A 27615-nucleotide genomic window follows, 5' to 3' on the forward strand; every position below is an offset into this window, starting at 1 on the left:
CCATAAGCAAATAGTTGAAGTGCAAAGGGCCATTTACAATAATTTCGCTGCTTCCAAACGATCCACATATAAATGTCTTCCAAGATAGGAGCCCATCAGCCCATGCCATGTTGCCACCTGTCACCTTCCACCTGCTACGCTACAAAAAGGTCAAAATATCTACACAAGTTCTTTTTGGGCATAAGTATATCTCCCATGCCTATTATGGACATTTTCCAGGTGAGTTCCCTTTCAAAAGGTGCTATGCTATAACGCGCAGTCAAAAAGCGTGACAAAGGGGTCCCATTTTCGAGCGTCACACCGTGCACGTGTCCATTCTCTATTTGGAACGCGCGCTTCAGGAGCGGTGGGACTGTCACTTCTCTATTTTCCGACGATGACGTGTCAGGGTACCAGGGGTTGTGAAAACTGAAGAGAGAGAGGCTTTCTATAATTCTCTAGTTCTTCTTAGGAAGTTGCAAACCCAAAGGGATTTGATTATTAATTGTAAGAATTTTGAGATCAAGAGCCAACGGAGAATAGTTTCCTTTTTTTACTTATTTACAAAATTTCTAGTTAAATTATATGCGATATGAGAGTGTAATTTTTTTTAAAAAAGGAATTAAATATTTGATAAAATCGCAATTTGGCATTTAAAGTTACAATTTAAGATATAAAATCATACGTTTTTTTTAAAACGCACCTCTTTGTTTGTGACCCTTAAATTGAATATGCATCTTCAAAAGATACATTTTTTACAATTTTGTTTAACACCCTACTTTTAACCTACAAAATTGCAAGAGCAAAAGGGACTATCAGAGCATTCCAAAAGTCCAGCAGCGAGCATTCCCAGCAAACTCCTTAAGGAAGTCTGTTCTTTAAGTTTATAGAATATGTCCAAAAAATTACAAAAAAGGTCCCACAGCATATTCCCTAAATCAACCCTAAACATTAGGATTGTTACAGTGGAACCTAATGTTTTGAGTTTTACTATTGCAATCCTTATGATTATTAAATTTTTTTTTTAAAAAAAATGATTCTCTCTTTTCTCTCATCTCTTCTCTCTCATCTCTTCTCTCATGTCTCACAATTCTCTCTCATTTCTCTTCTTATATATAAGTCTCACAATTCTCTCTCATTTCTCTTCTTATATATATATATATATATATATAAAATTAAAAAAACAAATATTTTAATGATATAGGGAATGATTAAGAAAAGTTATTGGAAATATAGTTTGAATCTTTAAATGTAGGAAAAATGACGAGGAAGCTGCTGGAAATACTCTAAAGCTGCTTCCCTTCCCTACACATAGGGAGAATCTCAAAAAAATAACAAAAACTCACCTACAACAGCTTTCCTATACATTAGGATTGTTACAGTTGAACTCAATACATGGTTTATTATAATCATAAAATGACATTATCTTCGTCACACTTTCTTATGCAAAATAAATGAATATAAAAACAAAACAAAAGTAAAATAAATAATATTTTAATGTTATAGAGAACTATAAAATGAAGTTATTATAGAGTGTATTTAAATAAGAAAGCAAAAAGTAATTTTATTCCCTAAATTTAAAGAAAATGAGAAGAAAATTGTTGTGAATGCTCTCACTCTAGTAGTTGTAGCATGTTGGTGCAACTTTTGTTCTTTTAGGCCATAATGTAAATATGAACAAAAAAAACATGAACATAAGTAGAAGTGAATCCAATGAGATCTCTCCCATTGATTCAAAACCATATACTTTGTTTTGTTACCAAAGTTTTCATAATAAGCAAAAGAAATCTTGCAATGATACAACACAACAATGGCTACAATTTTGGCATTCCCTTGCGTTGACCCTCTGGCCTCTACCAAGGAGCAAGAATCACAGCCAAATCAGGCCTAAAAGAATCAACAACATGCTTAAATACACTGTATCTTTAAACATATGGAATTAATTTTTATGTATTTTTATTTTTATTTTTTAAAAAAGCAACTCAACATTTAATCCTAGAGATAAAACCCTAAAAGGCCTCGACTATAAGAACAAATCCTCTTAGAATTAATCCCAGCCGCGCACTTCCATATCCAACGGCCCAGATTCCTCCACTGCTCGTGCTTATCACTCCCCCTCTTCTCCACTGCACTGTCTCCCTCTCCTTCTTTCTTTCTGTTTCTCTCTCTAAAGATGGCTGAAACCATTATCATTCGTACTCGCTATGTACTCCTACACCGATCTCTAGCTCTCTGAGTAAATTCCAACCCACGAGTACAGAATCTTTCTACTTCAACTCAAACCCAAAACTGTCTGTTTTTTGTTTTTAGTATCTGCAAAATCTTGACCCATGGGTTTGTGATTCTAAGCACAAATATTAACTTTTTTCGAATCTTTAGCGAGAAACCCATTTGGGTTTCAACAATATTGAGCTGATTCTGTGCTCGAAGGCTCAATCTTTTAGCAGCTTCAGACCCTATCTTTCTCGTATGTGACGTGACGGTCACCGATACTTATTCCAAGATGGCGCCCGATGTTTCAGTGCGATCGGTGCTTAAAAACACGGATTTCGGCGAAGATTTGGGGGTGTTGATTAGGGAGCAGAGGCGGCAACAGGAGGAGCTGAGTGACAGAGAGAAAGAACTTAGTATGTACCGAAGTGGGTCGGCGCCGCCGACCGTGGAGGGCTCGCTGAGCGCAGTGGGGGGCTTGTTCGATGCCTCGGCGCTAATGGGTTTCACGAAAAACGGCGGGAAAGGGCTGGTGAGCGAGGATGAGCTTCGGGCTGACCCTGCCTACGTGAGTTATTACTATTCGAATGTGAATCTGAACCCGCGGCTGCCTCCGCCGCTTTTGTCAAAGGAGGAGAGGCGGTTTGCGCAGAGGTTGAGTGGCGGTGCGGTGGGAGGGATTGGTGATAGGAGGAAAGTGAGTAGAGGTGGTGAAGAGGGTGGGAATGGAAATGGAAATGGGAATCAATCGCTTTTCTCGGTTCAGCCGGGGTATAAGGAGGAGAACGGGAAGAGTGCAGCGGAGTGGGGAGGCGATGGGTTGATTGGCTTGACGGGGCTGGGGCTCGGAAGTCGGCAAAAGAGTATTGCTGAGATCATTCAGGTATGAAGTTATGTAGTGATATGTAATCGGTTTGGTTTGGTTTCTTTGATCATTTGTTTTGGATACTTTATGAGTTTTGGATGTGATTTTTTTTTGTCTGAAGTTTCTATCTTGGAGCTCGTATTTATTTCTAGGTCTTGCTTTATTTTTCGTTGTTTCTTGGTACTTTAGTTTGACACTGTATGCTTGGCTGAATAAGTCATTATGTTCATCTTCAAATTCTTTATTTTTGTTTAAGATCATGTTGGTGTATTTTTTTTCCCAGTTGCTCGTGCTCATGGACGAGCTCTCTGATGTTGTGTTATTGGTTTGTTTCCATGTATATTTATTTATACCTGTTTTTATCAATTTTAATCATCTGATTCATGCTATCATGTAATGATAGAATTGCTAAAGTCCTTGTGATCAGCAATACTTGATCCTCCTAAAAGAAATTAATTTGTTGTTCTTATTGACTTCCGTATTGCTTGTTTGGGTCTGCTTCTATTGTCGGTTCACCAGTTCCATCTTCTTTAAGAATGTAGAAAGACGTGGCTGTTAATTATCTATTAAAGTAGAAAATTTAGTGGCCATATTCATTAGCTAAACGTTGATGGTATCTCTGAACCTTGATCAGGTGAGAAACAATTCGTTCATAATTTGGAGAGGCACCAAATTGGAAGAGTTAATATGTCCTTGCACTAGGTTGTCATTTTAAAAAAAATTAGTGCAGTCGGGTTTGATACTGATATGCTGTATCCTAAAATCACGTTCTTATGAACAAGTTGATTGCTATTTTACTTGATATGTGCTTGCATTATCTCTTGTAGCCATTTTTGGTAAATGCTACGTTCTTGGAATGTGCTTAAAGCTTCACTGGATTTTGATTCTTTTAATGCAGGAGGATATACATGTATCATCTGTCTCAAGGCACCCATCTCGCCCTGCTAGCCGAAATGCATTTGATAACAGTGTTGAAACTTCAGAGCCCCAGTTTGCTCATCTGCACCATGAAGTGACATCTATGGATACTTTGCATTCTGATGGACATAAGCAGGGTATTTCTGCTAACCAAAACATTGGTGCATCAGCTTCTCATACTTATGCTTCTGCTTTAGGTGCCTCCTTGTCGAGGAGCAGCACACCTGACCCTCAACTCGTGGCCAGGGCACCTAGTCCTCGCATTCCACCTGTTGGAGGAGGTCGGGTTAGCTCAATGGATAAAAGAAGTGTTGGTGGATCAAACTCATTCAATGGCATGTCACCTAGTTTGAGTGAGTCTCCTGATCTGGTTGCTGCTTTGTCTGGCATGAACCTTTCAACAAATGGTTTGGAAGACAAAGATAGCCATCCAAGGTCACAAGTGCGACATCAAACTGATGATCATCATGACCTATTCAACTTGCAGGGTGAGCAGAATCATATGAAACAACATCCATACTTAAATAAGTCTGAATCTGGGCATTTTCATTCCCATTACGGCCCCCAATCAGCTAAAGGATCGTACCCAAACATAGGTAATAGCAGTGGTGTTGGGATGGATCTGAACAATTCTTTGTTAAAAGCTGATGAGAAAATAGAATTTCATAAACCTGCTGTATCATCTGCTAACTCTTACTTGAAAGGACAATCTACACCAACTTTTAATGGCCGAGGAAGTTCACCTTCTCACTATCAGAATTTGGATGGTATGAACTCTGCACTTCAAAACTATGGCTTGAATGGGTATACCATTAATCCTTCATCGCCTTCCATGATGGGTAGCCAGCTTGGGAGTGCTAATTTGCCACCCTTCTTTGAAAATGCTGCTGCTGCATCTGCATTTGGTGTTAGTGGCATGGACTCGAGAGTTCTAGGAGGAGGCTTGTCTTTAGGACCAAATATGATGGCAGCAGGAGCAGATCTGCAGAATCTTAGCAGAATGAGAAATCATACTGCAGGAAATACTCTTCAGTTGCCAATGATGGACCCATTGTATCTTCAGTACTTGAGATCAAATGAGTATGCTGCTGCACAGGCTGCTTCCCTCAATGACACATCAATGGATAGGGATTGTATGGGTAATTCGTACTTGGATTTACTTGAGCTCCAGAAAGCTTATCTGGGGGTGTTGCTTTCACCTCAAAAGTCACAGTTAGGTGTTCCATACCTTGGTAAATCTGCTAGCTTGAATCATGGTTATTACGGAAATCCAGCCTTAGGTCTTGGCATGTCATATCCTGGAAGCCCATTGGGTGGTCCCCTTCTACCTAACTCCCCTGTAGGATCAGGTAGTCCTGTCCGGCATGGTGAGCGAAACATGCGTTTTTCTGGGATGAGGAATTTAGCTGGGGGTGTCATGGGAGCTTGGCATTCAGAAGCTGGTAGTAACTTGGATGAAACTTTTGCATCCACTTTACTAGATGAGTTTAAGAGCAATAAAACTAAATGTTTTGAACTTTCAGAAATTGGGGGCCATGTTGTTGAGTTCAGGTATCTACTGTTTGTTAAACCTTTTTGTGTTGTTACTTAATGGGGACCTCCAAATTTTAATTCTTTCTTTGAATTCCTTGTTAAACAGTGCTGATCAGTACGGGAGTCGATTTATTCAACAGAAACTTGAGACTGCCACAGCGGAAGAGAAAAACATGGTTTTTGATGAAATTATGCCCCAGGCACTTTCGCTAATGACCGATGTATTTGGTAATTATGTGATTCAAAAGGTAGTTTTGTCAATTTATTTGCCTATGAATTTCTTTGAGTCTATATTATTTTTAATTTTTAATTATGTACAAGTATGTGGGAAGTGCTGGTGAAGAAATTGCGCTAGTTAAATGTATTTATGGCTAACAGTTAGTCTTTTGTATTCAGTTTTTTGAACATGGAACTGCGTCCCAAATAAGAGAACTGGCTGACCAGCTCAATGGTCACGTGCTGACCCTAAGCCTTCAAATGTATGGCTGTCGAGTTATCCAGAAGGTATGGTCATTCAGTTGACCTGACTAATGAGAGTTATGCATCATATCAATACATCCTTCATATTTGTTTATCCAGGTTTTCTTGCATGATCTTCAATGTATCATCTACCTTCTTATATCAACATGTGTTGAAGAGATGGGCTTATCAGTGTTATATAACATTCGTTGGCTATATGGGAAATCCTTAACATTTCCAGCTGACTTAATGCCAACATTCACCCGATTTAATAGTAGGAACCATTGCTGAACTGGTCTCTAAGAGTGGTGAAGACATTCCAGACATTCCTTTCTGAAGAGTTTTAGACACCATGCAGGAGTCCATACTCCCTTTAGGTTTGGGGTATATTGCTTTAGATGAGTCAGTATGTTAGCATTCTTTCATTTTTAAGCTAGTACAGAATGAGATGGTGCGTCAAATCATACCAAATCTACATATTTAAACAACTACATTTTTTTCTCAGCTTGTTAGGGATAATATATAAAAAAATTTCTTTTGCAAACATGTCTTTAATTGTATCCTAATGCTGATTGCATAAATAAAGGCATGTTTGACCTTGCAATAAAACTGAAGCTTCAGGGTTAACGTTCTGTGATTTACTCTAGGCTATAGAAGTTGTTGATCTGGACCAGCAGACTAAAATGGTGAAGGAGTTGGATGGTCATATTATGCGTTGTGTTCGTGATCAAAATGGGAACCATGTGATCCAGAAGTGTATTGAATGTGTACCTGAAGATGCCATCCAGTTTATTGTTACAACATTTTATGATCAAGTTGTGACGCTGTCCTCTCATCCATATGGTTGTCGTGTCATACAGGTTAAGAAACTTCCTTTTTTTTTTTTTTTTGCGTGCTGAGACTTTTGTGTGGGTGTGTTGAATGCTGTGAAGATGGGTGACTCAAAATGTAAGAATCCTAGTGCTGAAGTTGTATAATTTCATATGACAGAGAATCCTGGAGCACTGCGATGACCCTAAGACACAGCAAATAATGATGGATGAGATTTTGCAGTCTGTGTGCATGTTGGCACAAGACCAGTACGGGAATTATGTTGTACAGGTTTGTTGTACTTCTTGGAAGCTTGTTACCCGCAACTCCAATTTGAACTAATATGGGTTCATGAATGTGGATTATTGATATGACCTTGTTTTCAGGTTCTCCATTGTTTGCCCAAATCATTAGAACTTCCTTAAAATGAATAATAGTACAGTTCCTTCTGACCTGTTGGTAAAATTAACTCGACTTAAACTGTCCTACGTCTCAACTTCTGCAATTAAACGGGGGGTTATAATTATTACTGTGAAAGAAAATAATCTCAGAGCTCATTTTTTATTAGCTTTTTTATACATTACTACAATTTGACGGGAACTTGTTATTAGACCCACAATTTTATAGTTGCCTCGGGTGAGAGTCATATATTTGTCCATGAGAAACGGTAGTTCCAACCAAAGAACATGTTCTGTGGTTTGTTATCTCTCTGTCTATTTAAAGGGCTGGATGTACTTCAACATCCAAAACCACCACCAACCTACATGTGAGCACTTCATGCATGCCTATTATCATAATATGTCTGCATATCTTTTCTTCTTTCCTTTCCACTTTAACTACTAGTTGCATCAAGTGTTTTGACTGCTTACATGACTTTTTTCAGCATGTGCTGGAGCATGGAAAGCCACATGAACGTTCAGCCATAATAACTAAATTAACTGGTCAGATAGTTCAAATGAGCCAGCAGAAGTTTGCCTCCAATGTTATAGAAAAATGTTTAAGTTTTGGAACTCCAACAGAACGCCAGGCCCTGGTTAATGAGATGCTTGGTTCCACTGATGAAAATGAACCCCTTCAGGTTTGTTAATTGTCCAAGTCCTTCCTATCATTAAATATGACAAAGCCTGTTCAAGCATTTTGTTACATATATTTGTCAAGGTGAATTAAGTTCTTTTAAATAAAGCTCTCGTATTAATATTTGAAATAGAATAGGCCGGTATCAGAACCCCATCCTATCTCTCTTATTATTTCTTTTAAATAGAATAGGTCAGTATCAGAACCCTACCCTTCCACGCCTCTCATTATTCCATGGTGTACATTGTTAGTTTGAGATACCCCTGTATTTCAACAGATATTTTCTGATTTATGGGGCCGAACATGCCAATTGGGATTGTGAACCTTAGATTATCGAAGGTTTCTGTAAATATAGTGTTTGTCTCTTGGCATCACCAAAGCTTCATCTCAAGTGTTCTTGTAGTTATGCGTATTTTTTTTTTTTCAAGTGAATTGGGTATTTAAATTTTTAGATCAGCAGTTCATAAGGTTTCCTAACTCTACAGTTTTTGGCCGTTCTGTGTCTGCAAGGTAGTTCATTTGCTAATGTTTTTTTACCCTGGTTTCATGGTTACGCGAACTTTTCTGACCCATTCTTCTTTTCTAGGCGATGATGAAAGATCAGTTTGCAAACTATGTTGTACAGAAAGTGTTGGAAACTTGTGATGACCAGCAACTTGAACTTATACTTAACCGAATAAAGGTTCATCTGAATGCTCTGAAGAAGTATACATATGGGAAGCATATAGTTGCACGTGTAGAGAAACTTGTTGCTGCTGGAGGTACTTATATATTGTCTTCTTTCTTAAGTTTTTCTTTTGGTTCTTTTGCTTTTTACTCGTATACAAGATGAGAGTAAAAATTCCTGTTTCTGGAAACTTTTAATGCGATAGTTTTTCGTCATCCTATTCCTTCAAATGTTCATGGCTTGTCAATTGGTTGTGCATTGGTGAGAACTTTGAATATTTTTAGTTGTATGTTACGTAGTTTACTGATTCTGCGCCCTTCTCAGTTTTAGATTGTACATTTTCATCAATTAAACAGGGAAGATATATTTGGATTATACTAATCTTCAATGTTTAACCAGTGTGTAAGTAGCTTCTAACAGGGTGCTTAAATCTTTTTGCAGAGAGGAGGATTAGCATTATGAATCCGCAACCTGCTTCGATGGCATAGGAAACGAAGTTCTTGTACAGCTAACTGAGGATAGTATGAGCACCCCGTCTTTTTCTTCTGTTTCTCTTGTCTACTAGTGGCTCATTCTATCTATTCAGATAGAATAGGAGCTGATTGAAAATAAAAATTGGTGCTTGTACTTGAAACTGTACATTGTTAGTTTGAGGATATACCTAGAAACAGGCTAGTGAGGCTCAGATGGTGAACAGACCTGACGCCCCTTAAGAGGAGATAAAAAATTAGTGCACGAGTTTTAATGGTGTAAAAAGGGAGGAGGTAGTGATTTGTAATCGTGACTGTACAAAATGTTACCTGGTGGAGAGAGCCTTTTGTGTTTATTAGGAGAGTCCAGAAATTTTCCTATGTATGGAATTTGATTATTTTCTTTTATTTAAAGAACTTTTTCCCCACTCGTATCCCTAATTAGTCATGTTTAAAAATCATGGATCTGTGACTGCAGTGCTGTTTAAATATTTTGCTAGTTACGCATTGGCTAAGCCTTTGTGTTTCCATTGATTGGTGGGTAGGGTGATGGCCAATCAATTTGGAGAAGGTGGTTTATGTGAAATATTTTCTTTTTGACACCTTACTTGAACCTGGTTATTGCTTTCTTGAGAGGGATATTTTGTGCTTCACACAATGGCATTGGATTTATCAGATTGGGATCCCCTGGAATTTTAGGGAATTAGGGCAGGGAATAAGAGGGGAGATCCCAGGTACCCCGTGCTGCTCGGGCACCACGGGAAATTTGGATTGATCTGGGTCATTCAAAACACTAATTCTGTTTTTGGCTAAAAAAATGTGGATTAGATGTTGAAATTTGCATATGGATTTTTACACTTATCAATACTTATGGGAGGCAACTATAAATTGTGCAGTGGTAAGATTCATTTGTTAGAGAGTAATATTACTTTTCACGCTTGGTTATCACAACTATTTTACATTGGCTTCCAATATCAAATTAAGAAAAAAAAAAAGAAAAAAAAGCCACTTGAAACATGTAATCCTCTAAATTAAGATGAGCAGACAACTTAGGCCTCTACTTTTTGAAGTTTGGCAACACCAACTTAACTTTCATAATATGAAACGAACTTCAACTCTCCAATTACCCACAACAAAGAAAAACTTGAACCTTAGCAACTACAAGTTCAGTAGACATCACTTATATGAACAACACTAAAACATACACCTAAATCATCCATTAATTAGGAGGGCAAAACGTGATGACATACCGAGAAGCCCTGCATATCTTAAGCGCTGTAGAATCGTCGTATGCATAACTATAAGCTCGGGGGCATATGGCCTTGAAAAGATGGGCAAACACCGTTGGCTTGCAATTTTTTGGATTGGAGAACTCTCCGGTACAACAATACCGATCCGTTTTTGCAGCCAAACAAGCGCTCTTGCACCCTACTACCTTCCCTTCCCGCTTTACCACCAAGGCAGACGGGCAGCAAACATTCAAGTCAGCCTCACATGCCGCTACTCCGCACCCAACACCACCGCCTATCGGAACCATTGATACCGGAAGGTTAAACCCATCAACCAAGCTCACATCATAGTAGTGTAAGGCGGATTTGGAGGTTCCAAATGTCATTTCGACTAGTGTGGCCGGGGGAACTCCACCGACACCTTGGCAATGCAAGAGCCCTGCGCAGTCCCCAGTTTGGCATGATCTTTTGCCGGGTTCTTCATTGAAGCAGCAGCCCTGTCTGCCCCATATTCTTCCAGACCATTCCTCCGGGACTTCAAGGTCTACTTGCTCTCCGCTATAGAGATGGAAGCCACCATCTTTGGGTGTCGGCTGGCCTGCAGTGCCAAGAACTCCAGGCCATACGCTCTCCTTGCAGTTGTTCACTACAATGAGTTGAACCCCATCTGCAAACAGAAACCACAAAGCGATATTGTAAGTTTTCAACTGCTATATGCTACACAAATGAAGCGGAGGAAGGTGTTAGAAAGAAGAATATCTACCTGTGAAGGAGAGGGAGTAGAGAATGCAGAAGAAGATGAGAAGCGACGAAGTTGCCATTTTCTTCTTCTTTAAGATTCTTGGATGTAGAACTGTAATGTTCGTCCTGTGTATGTGTGAGAGCGCGATCCTAATAGGGAGAGGCTTTCTATTTTTCCGCCACCATGAAAGAAATTTTAACCGTAGCGCAACTGCTCGAGTAAAAACGGTTTACTATGTACATCATCAACGTACACGACAAACCCCCATGTACTGCAAAATAGCACCCACGCTTACGTAGGTTGAGAAATTCAATGATGTCTTTGTAATCCATATCCCAATAAATCCTTTGATGACATAGAGAAAAGAATCTTATGCTAAAAAGGGATGACTAAGTGGAAGGCATTATTGGTGCTTTAAATTTCTTCTCCTTTTGTTTGGATAATGATGGTACTAGTCCCATTATCCGTTGCTCAAAGAGAGTGAGAGAAAATGGAAAACAAGTGTCCAATAATTCCTCTGTGAATGCAATTCTTTCTCCTTCTGATCACCAAGACATGACAAATCTGAAATGCCTGATCAGCAGCTGAATATTCAAATTGTAACTCTGCTTGCCCTTGTCTGAAAGATTCAGTAATCTACTCTCTGGATTAATTTCATCAATCTAACCTGAAAACGATTAAAGAAGCAAATTGTAACATGAGTTACTCATTGGTATGGGAAGTCCTGATATAGGGAAACCATGATCGAAAAATATAGTTTTAATGCCATGACGCAATTTGTCCATTCAATCAAATATAATTGTAGCAGAGTTTCCCACTCTCCAAGCTCCGCTTCCTCCCTCCTCCCCACCCGCCTCTTTCCCCGCCCTACACACACCTATCCTCCTCTGTATATGTGTCTCACACACCTCCCTTTCCGCACGTGGATCCCATGCGCCTACTCCACACGCAATTGTCTCCGTTCATCTCTCATTGGATTTTTATTTTTTTTGTTGATTATTTCCCATACATAAGCAATGTTGGGACAAACTCACATATTCTCTAACACTTCCGGGACCTCGCCGTTACTAGTGCCCTTTTTGCCATCTAGACAGAGCATATGTCCATTGCATGTCATTTGCCGGGCACCTCTCATATCAGATAAAAGGAATGAACCTCCTCTTTAGTGGCAGTAGCTCAATTGATCTAAGTGCAATCTTTTCTACTAGAAATTGCAGGCGCCACCACAAGCACGTTCACTTGTGGACTACTACAAAAACCGTGGTTTATTGTGGCTCTTTTCTTAGCCCTCAAGCCAAAAAGCCACCGGACCAGCCTTTTTTTTTTTTTTGGCTCATTTCTAAATTCACAAGTATCTGCAACTCCGCTGCCCCTCTGCAAAAGAGAAACAAAGTTCATTGTAACTTGTAAGAGCATTCCCAATGGAAGAGCCAAATGTTACTTTTATCTAGAATAGCTCTTCAAATGTTCAAAAAACCTCCCACATTGGATGAGCCAAAAATATATGTAAAATAGATATTTGATTAGAAGAGCTAAAAAAAAAGTTAAATGTAACAGCACTTTTTAAGGGAGCCATTTTATTTTTTAGTGTTTCTCTCTCCTGCTTTATCTTTTTCCCAAATCTTTTCCCACCTTTTTTTTTTAGAAATATAGCTAATCGAATGTGGAGACACTTAAAAATGGCTTATCTAAACTAGATAAAAGTGAGTTTTGAAGAGCTATTTTACATAAAAATATGGCTCTTCCATTGGGAATGCTCTAAGTGATATCAGTTTTATTGTTATGCATCTAATTACAACGAAAATCATAATCATTTTAAATCAGTCCTATTTACAACGAAGATGATCAATAGATGAAATGGAATAGGAAACAAGGCAAGAGGATATGTTGTCCAAGCAGTAGAGAAGTGAAAAACTCCTATTTAGAACCAATCTCAATATACTAAGGAGGGGTTTTTAATTCCAAAGTTCTAAATGATTTTTATTTATGGAGTTTTTATAATTCAAGATCAACGCAGTAATCCAGGGATCTAATTCTACAGAAACTAGCACATTTTCAAGACGGTACCTACAATTCTTTGCAGTTCTTTCATGAAATCATCATATTTAGGTTAGCTCCAAGAGAATGGAACCCTTTACTACAGAGAATCAATCTTTGATCACGGTTAAACTAAATCTAGCTAGCTGTAACAAAATTGTATCTTTAGCCCCAATAAAGCAAATTCCCTCTTTGGTCTTTGCCATACTATATTCAATCTCGCAAAATCAAACCATTTTATGTTCCTAAGATCTAACCCCCTGTTTGTTTCTCACGAAAGTTGTTTTCCTGTCCCTCATTCTTCCTCCAAGAACCAAAATTTTGCTATAACAACAAAAAAAGGTTTGGATTTTTCGTTTTATAGAGGAAAAAACAAAACCAGACGAAAGTTTCAAAAAATCTCCGGTTCACCCGAATAGCCTGCGGTCTAGAATGGATAGGTAACCGGGAGTCTCGGTTTATCCTTGCTTCAGACCGGTCCAAAGCTTTGACCGCGGTTTTTAACCGAATCAATCGGTCAGACCGAACTAACTTTAAAGTAAACTCAACCGGGTGAAGTTGCCCTAACCGGTTCGTCCGGTTATCATCAGCGGTTTATAATCCCACATCCACCCTTAACTCGGTTCTCTCTCCCTCTCCAAAGCATGCCATAGAGCCCAAAACAAGTAAGCTCTCTCTCTCTCTCTGGCCTTTGTTGTTGTTGTTGTTGTTGTTGTTGTTTTTATTGTTGTTGTTGTTGTGTCTGTGTGCGTGCGTCTGTGTCCGGTTTTTTTGTTTCGTTTTATGAATTAAGTTATAAATATTGCATTTTATCTTCTTTTTTTTTTTGGGTGGGAAACTTTTGGGTGTATCATGCATTTTCTTTGCTTTTTTGGGTAGTAACTTTCAGCAATTTTCCACATTAGGTAATAGGGTTGCTTAAATGATTTCGGGTTCGGAGCCAGTGCCTGTAACATCCCAAAAATACGACCCAGCATGGAGGCATTGTCAAATGTTTATGATTGGGGAAAGAAAGCATCTCAAATGTATATATTGTTTCAAATTGTTTAAGGGTGGTGGGATTCATAGGATTAAGGAACATCTCGCAGGTCATAAGGGTAATGCCTCCGCTTGTCTTAGTGTTCCAGAGGATGTTCGGGTTTTCATGCAACAGAGTATAGCCGGGGTTGTGGTGAGGAAGAGGAGGAAGCAAAAGATTGAGGAAGCCATTGCGAGTGTTGACCCGGTTTGTAGTGAGATAGTTGCTCTTGATGATCAATGTGATGCAAGTACGGGTCTCCAGTTGGTTGGAGTTCCGGATACACTTGAACCGAATTCGGGTTTGTTAGTGAATGGGGAAGGGACTAGTAATAGGAGTGGGGAGAGAAGGAAGAGGAGGAGAGGCAAGAAAGCTTTGGCAAATGCTGAAAATGATGATGCTGGAGCTGATACTAGTAGTGTTGCATTGTGTTCAAAAAGGGTGAACAATCGTGTTCAGATGGCAATAGGGCGGTTTTTGTATGATATAGGGGCACCTCTAGATGCTGTGAACTCGGTTTATTTTCAGCCAATGATTGATGCAATTGCTTCTGGAGGGTCTGGGGTTCTGCCACCCTCATACCATGATCTTCGGGGCTGGATTTTGAAGAAGTCAGTTGAAGAACTGAAGAGTGAAACTGCCAAGTACGACGCAGCATTGGTGAGCACGGGTTGTTCTGTTTTGGTTGAACAATGGTGCACAGAAACGGGGAGAACGTTGCTATGTTTTTTGACGCATTGTCCTCAAGGAACTTTATTTTTGAAATCTGTGGATGCATCTGACATTTTAAATTCATCGGATGCTTTGCATGAATTGTTTAAGCAAGTGGTGGAAGAAGTTGGTGTGAGAAATGTGCTGCAAGTAATTACTAATGGGGAAGAGCAATATAGTATTGCAGGCAGGAGGTTGACTGATACTTTCCCTACTCTGTATTGGACGTCTTGCGCAGCTCGTTGCATAGATTTTATACTTGAAGATTTCGGAAATCTTGAGTGGATAAATGCGGTAATTGAACAGGCTAAATCTATCACGAAATTTATCTACAATCATAGTGTGATTTTGAATATGGTGAGAAGGTATACTTTTGGCAATGATATTGTAGAACGGGGGGTCACTAGGTCTGCTACAAACTTTACAACATTGAAACGAATGGTTGATCTCAAACACAATTTGCAGGCCATGGTTACTTCACAGGAGTGGCTGGACTGCCCATATTCGAAGAAAACTGAGGGACTGGGTATGTTAGATACTGTAGCTAGTCAGGCATTTTGGTCCTCGTGCATTCTGGTAGTCCACTTAACAAATCCTCTCTTGAGACTTTTGAGAAGAGTGGGTAGCGAGAAGAGGCCTGCCATGGGATATGTTTATGCAGGAATGTATCATGCAAAAGAAACAATCAAGAAAGAACTTCTTAATAGGGAGGATTATATGGTCTACTGGAAGATAATAGATCACAGGTGGGAACAACAGCGGCAACTTCCTCTTCATGCTGCTGGCTTCTACCTTAACCCAAAGTTTTTTTATAGTGTTACAGGGGCCATGCCCAAAGAGATCATGTCAGGGATGTTTGATTGCATAGAGAGATTGGTTCCTGAGATGGAAGTTCAAGATAAAATCATCAAGGAGATGAACTCATACAAGAATGCTATTGGAGATTTTGGGAGGAAGATGGCAATTAGAGCTAGAGACACTCTGCTTCCTGGTGAGGCTCCATTCTACTAGATTGGATTCTTTTGTTTCCCCTTCAGATGCATTGTCATGACTTTGTCTCAGCTAATATACTTGCCTTCTTTAAAAATGCTAGTAGTGTTTAAAGGCAAGCCTGCCGAGTTGATATGAAAACCCTGCTTATACATATATAGCATACATGGCCATCTGGAAGCATTTGTAGTCAGGCTCCCTGTAAATCATTAAATCACTTTAACCATTGCACTAAAAAATATGGGAAAGCCCCAAGCATTTGCAGAGATGGAAGCTTTCACCTATCATGCATGGGCCAAATACTTGCCCTGTGCTTCTTGCATGTAATTCAGAGGCAGAATTTCATTTTTCATAATTAATTTCTGTTTACTTGTTGTTTTGCCCTTTGAGCTCATATTCATCCAATCGTTTTCTGATCCTTGCTATTTGTTTAGCTGAGTGGTGGTCAACATATGGAGGAGGTTGCCCAAATTTGGCGCGTCTGGCCATCCGTGTTCTCAGTCAAGCTTGCAGTTTGCTTGGAGGTAGACAAAATCATATTCCTTTTGAGCAAAGACATGACACAAGTAACTACCTTGAGCGTCAACGCCTTAGCGACCTTGTCTTTGTTCAGTACAACTTGCGACTCAGACAACCGTGAGTAGCAGTCAATGGACATTTTAGATATATGTAAATGGTGGCTTACATTTATGGGAGGGTTGAAATCTTATTCTTTTGCCATTTAATTTTCTACAGGAATGGTAAGAGTAAAGAACATGATTCTATTGATCCTATATCATTTGATGGCATTAATGTTGTTGAAGACTGGATCTTGGGGAAGGATGTCTGTGTGGATGATTATGGGAGCATAGATTGGATGTCAGTTGTTCCACCTTCCACTAACACAATGCTTTTAGGATCTTCGAATGATGAAGCTGAAGACTTGGATACAGGTAGTTTTAGTTCCTTGGATGTGGAAATGTTATCAAAGGTTCCCAAGTTAATATGTTTTTTTGATCAATTTGCAGGGTTTGATGACCATGAGATTTTTAATAGGGAGAAAGACAGTGAGGAAAATGTTGAAGAAAATGTGGTGCGCCATTAAGAACAGGATCCGGCAGACTTCATTTTTATATGGAGAGTCCATGCTGATGACTTGTTACCTACTGCAGGATGATCTAGCATCGAAGATTATTAAGTAAATGCGCATCATGCCCGTCAATTGTCATGCCTCAAAGCACAGGTAGATTAAGATGGTTATCATGTTAGAGATAGGCTATTAGCTGATAATTACTAATTAGAATCATATGGTTGTATAGTTGAAGATACTCTTTGTACATCTCATCTCTTCCATAGCTAATTAAGCCATTCAAAGTTTATCCTTCTAAGTTCTATCCCTGCGTAGCGAAGTCAAGTATGAAGCAACCCTATAGATCATCTCTATTCTCTATCGAGAGCCATAAGCATGAAAGGTCGTCACATCTCTCTCACAACCTCAAGTCCTGTTCTTTTTGGCTTGTCCCATGTCATTGCTGTGCCTTCAACTGGATTTAAATTATCAATAAAAAGTCCATTACCTCGTATTTTCTTCTCCAAAAACCATTATATATGTTTGTTAATGGTTTTGAAAGTTTTTTTTTTTTTTTTTTTTTTTTTTTTGAAAAAAGTTTTTGATGTGATATAAAGTTGATCAGAAGTGTTTTTGATTAAAAATATTTTGTGGGCGTCCATTCAAGAAAATTGTTTGGTGAACTTTTTAAAGTGTATGTGTTTCGAAGAAACAAATGCTAATATGTTTATTTTGAGAAAACACAAACAATTGTGAAACTGACTTTCTACCTATAAAAAAGTTTTTTTTTTTTTTTTTTTAAAATGGTGGTCGTGTAGCTACCTTCAATGGAGGACTGGTTAGGCAATAACCCTTGTCCTAATGTGGTTCCCACGTGGCCACCTCTTACCAAGATAGAGGTGGTCGCACAACCACCTCTTGACTTGTTGGGATAGCTGTGGTGGCCACTCTTGTCCAACAGACGTGCCCACGTGACCACCTTTCTTTTTAAATTTTTTTTTATAAAACAATAAATTAGTCCTTAATCCTGAAAAATTTTTACTCAAAATATTTTTGTACGAAGGAGTGAAATTTTTTCTATAAAGTGCTTTGTGTTTTGTTTTTAACGGTGTTTTTTTCTTTCATGTTTTGAAAAGCAAATTGTTTGTTAGATTTTTGAGTAAAGTATGTTTTTGACTTCGAAAAAAAAAAAAAAAAAGATTTCGAAGTCACACCAACATGTTGACTTCAAGAATTGGGGTATATGAAGTCTATGGCGACTGAGGAGCTGATCAGTTTTGAATTGGGTAACTATGCAAACATGGGGTTCTCATGGAGTTGGCTGGTGACTTTAATAATTGGGGTACTATGCAAACATGCATCTTGAATTTCACATGGGGTTTTCATGTTTTAAATATGCTGTACATTTATTCTCTATGATTATGACACCAACTGAAGACACTGTATTATAGCTACCTTTTTCTTTATGATTAAGGAGGAGGAAAGGCACTGCTTGGGGTTTAGGCCGCGGAAGAAATTTTATAGGGAAAATTTTACTTATACCCTCCAAAGAATAAGTAATTTTACAATTATAACTTCGAAGTTTTAAAAGTTACATTAGTATCCTATGTTTCAATTCAAATTTGAAATTAAAAGGGGTTAAAACATGGGATGTTGACATTGCAAATTAAACTTCGATGTTATGATTGCAAAACCGCTTATACCTCGAGGGGGGTAAGTGAAGTTTTCCTAATTTTATATTAATTAACTTTGATGCCCTTAAAAATTAAGTTATTTCATTGACTTAAAAAACATAACCTAAAGATATCAAAAATTATAAAGAGGAAGAAGAAGAAAGAAAGGCACTGCTTGGGATATACCCACTGTTACTACTTAATTCAAAAGCCTCCCCGTCTAATCTAGTCGATACTCATTCCTTTGATTGAGGTCAACTCTCATCCAATACGACATTTGGCAAGTGTTCACCTAAAGTAGAAGAGGCCACCACAGTGTCTTGGCCCTGCAAATTGCATATTACTACTTTTCCATCTATTTTTACTTATGATGCTGACGGAGCTTTTTTAACAAAAGTTGACAGTCTAAAGTATTGAAGTGTTAATACTTGATAGACTGATAGTTGAAGAGATGAAATGAAAATGAGTGGACCGAGTGGTATTTCAGAAGGTTTAAGCATATTTTCACCATTAATGACCTTGGATGCCCTTAAAGAGATTAATTGTTTGGTATAATTTGGTTTTATGTTTGGTGCAAGTTGTCATTGCAAAGTAAACACCAATTTTGATTTGCTGGTCCAAGCGAAGAAAATACTAACTTTGATTTGCAAAGTAAAGAGCATTCACAGCAGCTTCTTCGTCATTTTCCTTACATTTAAGAATTCAAATTACTTTTTGTTTTATACACCTCAATAGCTTCCTTAATCATTCTTTATATCATTAAAATATTTGTTTATATATATATATATATGTGTGTGTGTGTGTGAGAGAGGAGAGATAACAGAAGAGAGAGAAATGTTTTTTTTAAAAAAAATTTATTTTAATAATCATAAGGATTATAATAGTAGAACCCTATACTTTGGGTTTCACTGAAGTGATCCTCATGGTTAAAACTCATTTAGAGAATTTACTGTAAGACATTTTTAAAATTTTTAAGACATATTTTCTTCACATAAGGACAGACCCCTTTGCTGAAAATGCCCTGGCTATACACTTCAAAGTGTGGTCTGGACACGTGTGGTTTAAATTTGGAAAGCGATATATGATAGGATAAAACAAAGGTGAAACCGAGGTGCACCGCTTTAAAACAATACTTGGAGGGCAATATCGACATTTGCCGTCGGGAAGGATGTTTTGGAATCTTTTATGATGTAATAGACAGGTTTCAGTTGGCAGTTTGCACGTTAAAAAGCTGCGAGTTGGGGGCAACCCACAAAGCTGGTTCCTACATAAGAAACCATGGCCACCTGCAATGTCTTGAAAAATTATTTAAATACTTGTTAGTACATGGGTTTATAGATTTTTATTGTCTCGTTTAGGGCTTAAATCTTATCATAAATGGTATTTGACTTACAAGAAAAAATCAATTGAGTACTTCCGTTTGTCCAAAACTAATAGAATGCCATGTATTATCACATAAAAATTGTCATGTGTCCTAAAAAATTAAAAATAAAATTAATTAAAAAATAAAACCTAAAAAAAAAAATTAAGGCAAAATGGAGGTGGCCGGCCACCCATAAATTTTCAATTTTCAAATAATTTTTTATTTTTTATTTTAGGACACGTGTCTGTTTTATGTGATAGCACGTGTGACAGAACCTAATGAAAGTACTAAGTTGGTCATTTTCCATAAGTCAGGTACTATTTATGGTAGGATTTAAATCCTAGGTGAGAAAAAATAAAAATCGGCAAACCCAGGTGCTAATAAAGTATTTAACCCAATTATTAGTAGTAAACCTATATTTTGTTTCATAAAGTGTTTTAATCATGAAATAAAACTTAAAAAAAAAAAAATTGAGTTTTTTTTTTTGTGCCTTTATCCAAGCATGTCATATTGGCCATGACTTCTTCAACTTTTATAGGCTTAACAAACGAAGTTTTTCTTTCAGAATTAGAAGTATGTGAAGTAGAGGTACTCAACTTATCAATAAGCATAATATTTTCAGATTCCAAAGAGTCAATTAAGGCATGTGATTTAGACAATTGAGTATAGAGGGATGAAATTTGTTTGTTAATGTTGTGAAATTTTGATAATTTTTTTTTTTAAAAAAGAATGATTTAACAAACTGATACAAATTTCCACCAAACCAGTTTGAAGGCAACTTCCTTGATCCATTCTAATAAATGCAAAGCATCTTTTTAACGTGTATAAATTCTTCAAAAAAATTAATGTTCAGGTTCCTAAGTTATTAAAAAAGTAATAAATAATTGTTAAAAATGTTAAAGAAAACATGTGCATCTCACATGTTAGAGTACACTTGACATTTATTAGAGTGAGTTAAAACTTAGCAAACAAGCTTTCCTTAAGAGTAATTATTTGAACCAATTGATGCTTTTTATTTTTCCCACTGCTAATAAGTAGAAAAATGAAATGAAGAGGCTGCTGCTGCTACTGCTGGGTGGAGCTCTTGGTCAAACCTTATTCAATTACTCTTCTTGCATTTTAATGTTGAATCTCACCAAACATTTTCAAGCCATAGCTTTAATGCATCTTTGGTCAATAGATGTATCACTACTAGAAATGTGAAATTCAATTTAGACCCTACAATAATACATCTTCTCTGTTTCCCTTCTATTCGGAAATGGAATATCAAAAAGGATACAATAAAATCATCCCCCATTTGCAGATGTTAATGAATTCTTGAACCAAAAATACAAACTCTAGCTACTACTATGCTTACACCCTGATGAAAAACTAAAACGATGATATAATTATCAACCTGTTTACATCACAACAAATTCACTAACATAACCACACAGAAGAACTGAAAATCCAAAAACAAAAAAGACTCGGAGATTCTATCATGGCTATCGAGGAATTGAAAGAAGTGAGCTAGAATAACCAGATTCAAGATCAACATCCCTATCATCCCCGGCCGATGAAGATGTTGTATAAGAATCCACATATTCTGAAGCCGCAGCGCCGCCCTTTTTTCCATCATATGCATCCGGGGCTTCCACTGCATCAGGCAGAGCCAACTCCCCTTCCAAGTAGCTCACCGCCTGCCTCATGGTGGGGCGTGCCTTGGGCGCATTGTTGGAACACATCAAGCCTAGTTTGAGCACCACAACAGCCTCAACCTTATTGAACTCACCGCCCAACCTGGCGTCTACAACCTCAAGAATTGAGCCTGCTCTCCACTTCTCCCACACCCATTCCACCAACATGAGCTCCTCCGGCAATGCTTTAGGCTCAATGGGTCTTCTCCCGCATACCACTTCAAGCAGCAAAGCACCGAATGCAAAAACATCTGAGCTGGTTGTAGACTTGCCTGTGCGTGTCAGCTCCGGCGCTAGATAACCCAGCGTGCCCACAACCCTGGTGGTGTTTGGATTGGAGCCGTGATCGTATAGTTTAGCAAGGCCAAAGTCACCAAGCCGTCCGTTTAGCTCAGAATCTAATAAAACATTCGCTGCCTTGATGTCTCTGTGAATCACAGTTTGTTCCCACCCTTCATGTAAATACAAAATCCCTGAAGCCACACCTTTGATGATCTTGAACCTTTGCTCCCAGCTCAGAATTGTTTTAGGCTCATCAAACAGATAATTGTCCAAGCTCCCATTAGGCATAAAATCATAAACAAGTAAAAGATCGCCTCGCTGCCGACACCATCCTAACAACTGAACCAAATTTCTATGACGAAGACGACCAATACTGGTAATCTCCGACGCGAATTCTCGCACACCCTGCTTTGATTCATGTGAAATTTGCTTAACCGCGACTTGGGTGTTCGAATTTGGCAGAGTTCCTTTATAAACTCGACCGAACCCACCGAACCCAAGGAGCTCTTTGTCTCTGAAACCCCGTGTTGCTTTCTTGAGCTCTTCGTGAGAAAATCTGTGCGGACCAACATCAAGCTCCCAGGGCTCAATCACATCAGAGTTCTTGATTTTTCTAACGAGGTAAAAAGACAAACCAATTACCAAAATTATAACCGCAGAGGCTGAAACTGAAACACCAATTTTGAGGGCTGTTTGATCTCCTTTAGGCCCAGGGAGTGAAGGGAGTTCGTTTAAATGGAGAGATTTAGCTTCCCCATTCATCTTAAAGCTCCAGCCCATTATAAAGTGCGAGCTGGCGAGCAAACCAGTTGAAGCAGAGAACCCAATGTACATGGATTCTTCAAGAATTGCTGAGAGGTCCACTTCGAAGGACAAAAGTGTAGAAATTGGTTTAACAGAGGAAGGCGAAAGCTTTACATCCAACCGATTACTTGACGAATCATATTCTATCCATGCCTGAATTACCTGACCACTGTTCAAATCAAGATCATGCTTGGAATTCTTGTCATCAAAATACGCGGCCGGAACAGATTTGTTTGACACTAAGCTATTGATGTCAATGCCAACATGGTTGCCATTGATGTCGTCGAGCTCCAAGTCCAGGACGGTGTCAAACTCCACAGCAAACATGTGGTGGTCAGACGAGTTGCGGACATCACTGGCGTTGCGTAGGCCAAGGTACTGGTTGGGGAGAGCCCCAGGAAGCTCTTTCGTGCGAGAGATTGTGAAGGCGAGGCCATGGCCGCCAAAAGTAGGATTCTGATTGACTATGGCGAAAGCAAAGGCGGTGGAGAAGGAAAAAGCTTTGCCATTGGTGGAGTTCTTGAACTGGATTGGCCGCGAGTAAAACGCGTGGCCCAGAACTCGCTGCGTTTCGTTTGTTAGCCGAAGTATGCCACTGTCTTCGATCTCTGAAGCGCCGTTTAAGCTTATGTTGCTGGCTGCACCACCTTTGAAACCCTTAAAGAATAGTTCGTCAAGCTGAGACTTTGCCCCATTAGAGAAAACCAAGAAAACCCAGAAAAGTAAGAGTCTTTCTGCCATGAAAACAGAATTGAGCCGAGTGGAATAGAGGATGTGCAGGTGTTGTGCTATGGGTGGTTGAGTAAGCGTTCAAGATGCTTGAAGAAATGCTTTGTTCACATCTTCCTTTGGTTCGATTGTAGAATCAAGGAAAGGGAAAGTGAAGGAAAAGATTGCGGGGTTTTTGGCGGTCCTGAAATGGAAATCCAGCGGCATATATTTATTTAATTTCACATGGGATTTTCAGACTGCTATGGAAAGCAACGTAACACTACTGAATACAGTCTACAGCTTAAAAAAAAAAAAAAAAAAAAAAAAAAATCAATTGTACTGCTTATAATAGGTTGGAAAATACAATTATAACCCTTTAAAAAAATTAATAAATAATTTAACACACGAAACCTTAAAACTATTTTAAACTTTAATATAAATTTCCTTCAAATTGTACTAAAACCTCTATATATTTCTTATCATATGAAAAAACACATCTAACAATTTTATAAATTGAATTGATTTAATTTTTTTTAAAAAATCTAATTTGAAAAACATTTTTTTCTTTACACTTCTATATTATATAAGGCGCACATTAATGGATAAAACTTACAGAAAGAACACGTTTTTCTCTCCTTTCACATTTATATTCCTGCGCGTATTCTCTTTTAGTTGCCTTGTTTGTGGGGTCGCAGGTTTTGGATTGTCTTCTTATCTGCAGCATCAACCTCATTTTTTTGTGGCCAAAATTCGGAAGATCACATGAAAGTGTCTATCCGAAAATAAAAAGGAATTTTAATAATATTTGTTAAACTCAAAGAAGCTTTGGTGATTGGTCATCTACCCTTCTCGCCATGCATGTGATGTTGCATCAAATCATACCGTCAATTTCAAGTCGTCAAATTTGTGTTCTAAGAACTTGGCTTAAAATTTTTATACGGCAAAGCGCATTAAATTAATGATTAAATGATTAAATTTAACTTTTTATATCGGTTTAATTTTTTAAGACAAGTGATATTTAACGGAGAGCCCTCCTATAACACCACCCTCAAATTTTTTCTTTTTCTTCTTAAAGTGTTGGACTTGATGGAAACAATCAAACAAATTTAAAGTTCTAGATCCCACAAATAGACTGGGATGGCTGAGTGTTTGGGTAAAAGTTTTGGGTCCACCAACAACTTTAATGGCTGGGACCTGGCCCTTTCCCTCCAGATCGAAATCTCCAAATAATTTTTCCCTTTTTAATTGGGCAGGCAATTATGAGAGATTCTTGATAAGACATTAAGGCTTAATTGTCCAAACAATGCTCGGTTTAAGCACCTGCTCAAACAATTAAACCTTATCCGAAGCCTTTTATAATTGTAAAGAATTTTTGCAATTCGAACAGAGAATTGTAGGGATCCTAATCCTTCCATCAAAGAATGCTTGTGAAATTTGAAATTTCATGTGTCTGAAATATGATTTCTGGGTTGTAATATTTTTAGGCCTTGGTTTAGGTTGGTGTTTATTTAGTGTTGGAATTGAAGGTTTGAAGATCTGGTTGGAATGAAAATAACTCTCATTCGAACGAAAATTGTGCATCAAGATTTATACATAAACACATAGCATCTCGATTACAATCACGATTAAAAGTCATTCTATTGAAGCTTACAAGACATTCAAAGTAAACTCTCAAAATGTTTCAATTGTAATCTCATTTGAAGTTGATTCGAACAAGAAGACTTTAAAATCCCTCGACCGCAACATTGACCAATCTTGTTTGATCGCCGTGCTTGGGTTTACCCCCATTCTTTTGCTCTTAACCGTATAAATGAAGTATATATTTGCACCCAACTTAAACCAATAAAAAATGATAAACTTAATTACTGTTGAAATATTGAGTTAAAATTGTCCATCGGCATCAATTGCAGTAGCTCTTAACGCAAAATATGAACCATAGTAAGGCTTTGTTGAAGACTTGAAGGTTTTATTGAGAATACTTGAGATTTTGCTAGGGAATAGAATGATCCAATGGTGGATATTGATTTTGTAGGATAGGAGCCTCTTGAGAGTGGTGAGCCTCTGCATGTATAAAGTTGGTGGCAACCATAGCAGCTTCACCAGTACTGGTTGTATTTGTTCCAGCTGTTCCAAATTCAAGGAGAGATGATCCAAAAGTTTATACATGTACCAAAAACTAACTGCATTGAAAGTTAACATCAGAAGCCCAAAAATAGTAAGCACTCAATTATGAATTAAAAAAAAAATTTTTAAAAAAAAGTAAAAAAAAAAAGAAGATATATAATCATTTAGAGAAATTCATCACAACTTGTAAATTCGTATTCGGTTAAGTAAAAACAATTTAAGGGTATGTTCATTTCAAAGTATGATGGTTTTTAAAAGAAATTATTTTCGAGAAAAATCATTAATTTTTCATTGTTTAGTATATAAGACCTTAAAAATAATATTGATCATGTCTGCTGTTCGATTTGTACAAAAGGGAATTGGGGAGGGGGGGTGAGGTTCGACGGGGCAAGGCAAGCAACCTGCAAAGGAAGGTGGCAACTTAGGTTTTGAAGATTAAGAACGAAAAATATTGGTAGACATAAAAACCGGCATAATTGGGATAATAACGTGGATAGTAAATCAAATATAACTTTTACTATGAGTATCAAAATTGCGGATATAAAACCAATCTAAAAGGCATTTTTGGTGCACGATGTGGCCACCGAACTACGCTCGATGAGCACCATTTTTCATGCATCATCATCTTTGCTAGGAAGAAAATATCTCCCATGCCCCACTTACTTACACTTATTTACCATATGCCCCCACCCACTCACCATATGACATGTGTCCAACTTTGTTGCACCTAGAAATAAGAGGAGAAGGAGAAACCTTTCCAAGGGGCTTCTTCCTTCTCTCCTACGAACCCTTCTAAGGACTTAAGGAGACTCATGTCTCCCTCTCTAAAATACATCTCTCTCTCTCTCTCTCTCTCTCTCTCTCCCCCAGAGACTCACTCTAACCATTCCCTTTCCCTTGTACACCCCACTCAACACGCGTTGATTCAACGATAAATTATCATTATATTTTTATCCATATACAAGATATTAACTTAAGCATCGGTCTTTTTTTTTTTATTATTATTATTTTTATTTTTTTTGTGGGCTTCCTTCTTCTTTTTTGAAGTTAAAGGCTGAAGAAAGTCTCTCTTTCTTTGTTCTTGATTTTTTTTTTCTTCTTTTTCTGAGCTTGTTCTTGGAAGACTTGAAGGCTGATATGTCTTCCTTCTTTGTTCAATTGTTGATCTTAGTTTTAATTTACTAAGGGCTCTAAAGAGTAAATATTGAAACACCAGCAACAAAAGTTTGCTGGTCCAACATTAACAGCTGCAAGAGGATCATAGAAGGAGTTCTACCAAGAGCGCCCCTTGAATTAGTGGTTGAAAGTTTGAGGGTGGGCAAGTTTAGGGCAAACGAAAAAGTTCCAGGGGGGTTGGGGGGACCTCTGCTGGTTTCGCCATTGATTCAAACTAATTATCTCCGCTTCATGAAACATGGTTCCCAACTGATTAAGTTAGCCTTTAAAAACAAATGAGAAGCTAAATTAAAGCCACTTAATTCCTGTTTGCATGTGTTATATATAAATACATGAAATATTTTAAGTAAAATGAAATAAATTGTGAGAATTTTTGTTTAAATTCATGCTTGTTGTTTTTATAATTTATACCATACTAAATTATCATTTATTAAAAAAAATTGAAGTAAAAAAAATCAAGAATTTATCCATTTCTTTAAAAATATGTAGCTATTCAGGAAAATGTTTCGAGGGATACCTCAATCAACTGAAAACTACTTTGAATTATTCATCTCCTTTTGTGTGGACATGTAAAAAAAAAAAAAAAAAAAAAAAAAACTAGTTTAACTAATGTTATCCATTCCATCATAATTAATTTTATCTTTTTTTCTTTCATTCTTTCTTTTTGTTTTGTTTTGTTTGTTTTTGGCTGTTAAAAAAAAAAAAATTCCCAATCAAAGATAGAGGAGAAAATTTTTTATCAACTTTAATTCATTAATTTCATAGAATACATTAAAAATTATTAGGTTTGGTTAAATCATTGAGATATATAACACTTCTCTCTCGTTAGGTTTGGTTAAATCATTGAGTCGAGTCCGTCAACAATGTCAAGGGCTGACATCTTAACCTGTCTTGTACCTAGACATACATTTGCAACCACATGGGATTTTATTATTAATCGTACGTTTACATCGATATCTGGAAATCGCTTTCAGTTTTCTAATTGGTAAAGACAAAAAAATAAAATGGTTAAATACCTCAAACTCCTTTAAAGTTTACCAACTTA

The 27615-nt window shown here is 37.7% G+C and overlaps 4 protein-coding genes across 4 annotated transcripts; 2 read left to right on the forward strand and 2 right to left on the reverse strand.

Moving 5' to 3' along the window:
• The first annotated feature begins 2035 nt into the window (after nt 1–2035).
• LOC132186117 (pumilio homolog 2) lies at nt 2036–9420 on the forward strand. The gene is made up of 9 exons (XM_059599937.2): nt 2036–3073; nt 3954–5524; nt 5613–5754; nt 5903–6010; nt 6613–6825; nt 6956–7066; nt 7659–7853; nt 8436–8610; nt 8958–9420. The coding sequence occupies exons 1-9, from the start codon at nt 2483–2485 to the stop codon at nt 9002–9004; spliced, it is 3153 nt and encodes a 1050-aa protein (XP_059455920.1). The 5' UTR covers nt 2036–2482; the 3' UTR covers nt 9005–9420.
• Nucleotides 9421–10030: 610 nt separating this feature from the next.
• Nucleotides 10031–11073, reverse strand: LOC132188501 (thaumatin-like protein). The gene is made up of 2 exons (XM_059602977.2): nt 10979–11073; nt 10031–10882 (listed from the first exon to the last, which is right to left on the reverse strand). Exons 1-2 carry the CDS (start codon nt 11034–11036, stop codon nt 10206–10208), a joined length of 735 nt encoding a protein of 244 aa, XP_059458960.1. The 5' UTR covers nt 11037–11073; the 3' UTR covers nt 10031–10205.
• A 2541-nt stretch (nt 11074–13614) lies between these two features.
• On the forward strand, nt 13615–17275 carry LOC132187197 (uncharacterized). The gene is made up of 5 exons (XM_059601420.2): nt 13615–13659; nt 13900–15714; nt 16148–16349; nt 16449–16645; nt 16721–17275. The coding sequence occupies exons 2-5, from the start codon at nt 13917–13919 to the stop codon at nt 16795–16797; spliced, it is 2274 nt and encodes a 757-aa protein (XP_059457403.1). The 5' UTR covers nt 13615–13659; nt 13900–13916; the 3' UTR covers nt 16798–17275.
• A 3709-nt stretch (nt 17276–20984) lies between these two features.
• On the reverse strand, nt 20985–23482 carry LOC132188657 (Concanavalin A-like lectin protein kinase family protein). The gene has a single exon (XM_059603177.2). The coding sequence runs from the start codon at nt 23298–23300 to the stop codon at nt 21282–21284; it is 2019 nt and encodes a 672-aa protein (XP_059459160.1). The 5' UTR covers nt 23301–23482; the 3' UTR covers nt 20985–21281.
• Nucleotides 23483–27615: the final 4133 nt, after the last annotated feature.

Source organism: Corylus avellana, chromosome 6 (assembly GCF_965113065.1).
Source record: "Corylus avellana chromosome 6, dhCorAvel1.hap1.2, whole genome shotgun sequence".
NCBI classification, from domain to species: domain Eukaryota; kingdom Viridiplantae; phylum Streptophyta; class Magnoliopsida; order Fagales; family Betulaceae; genus Corylus; species Corylus avellana.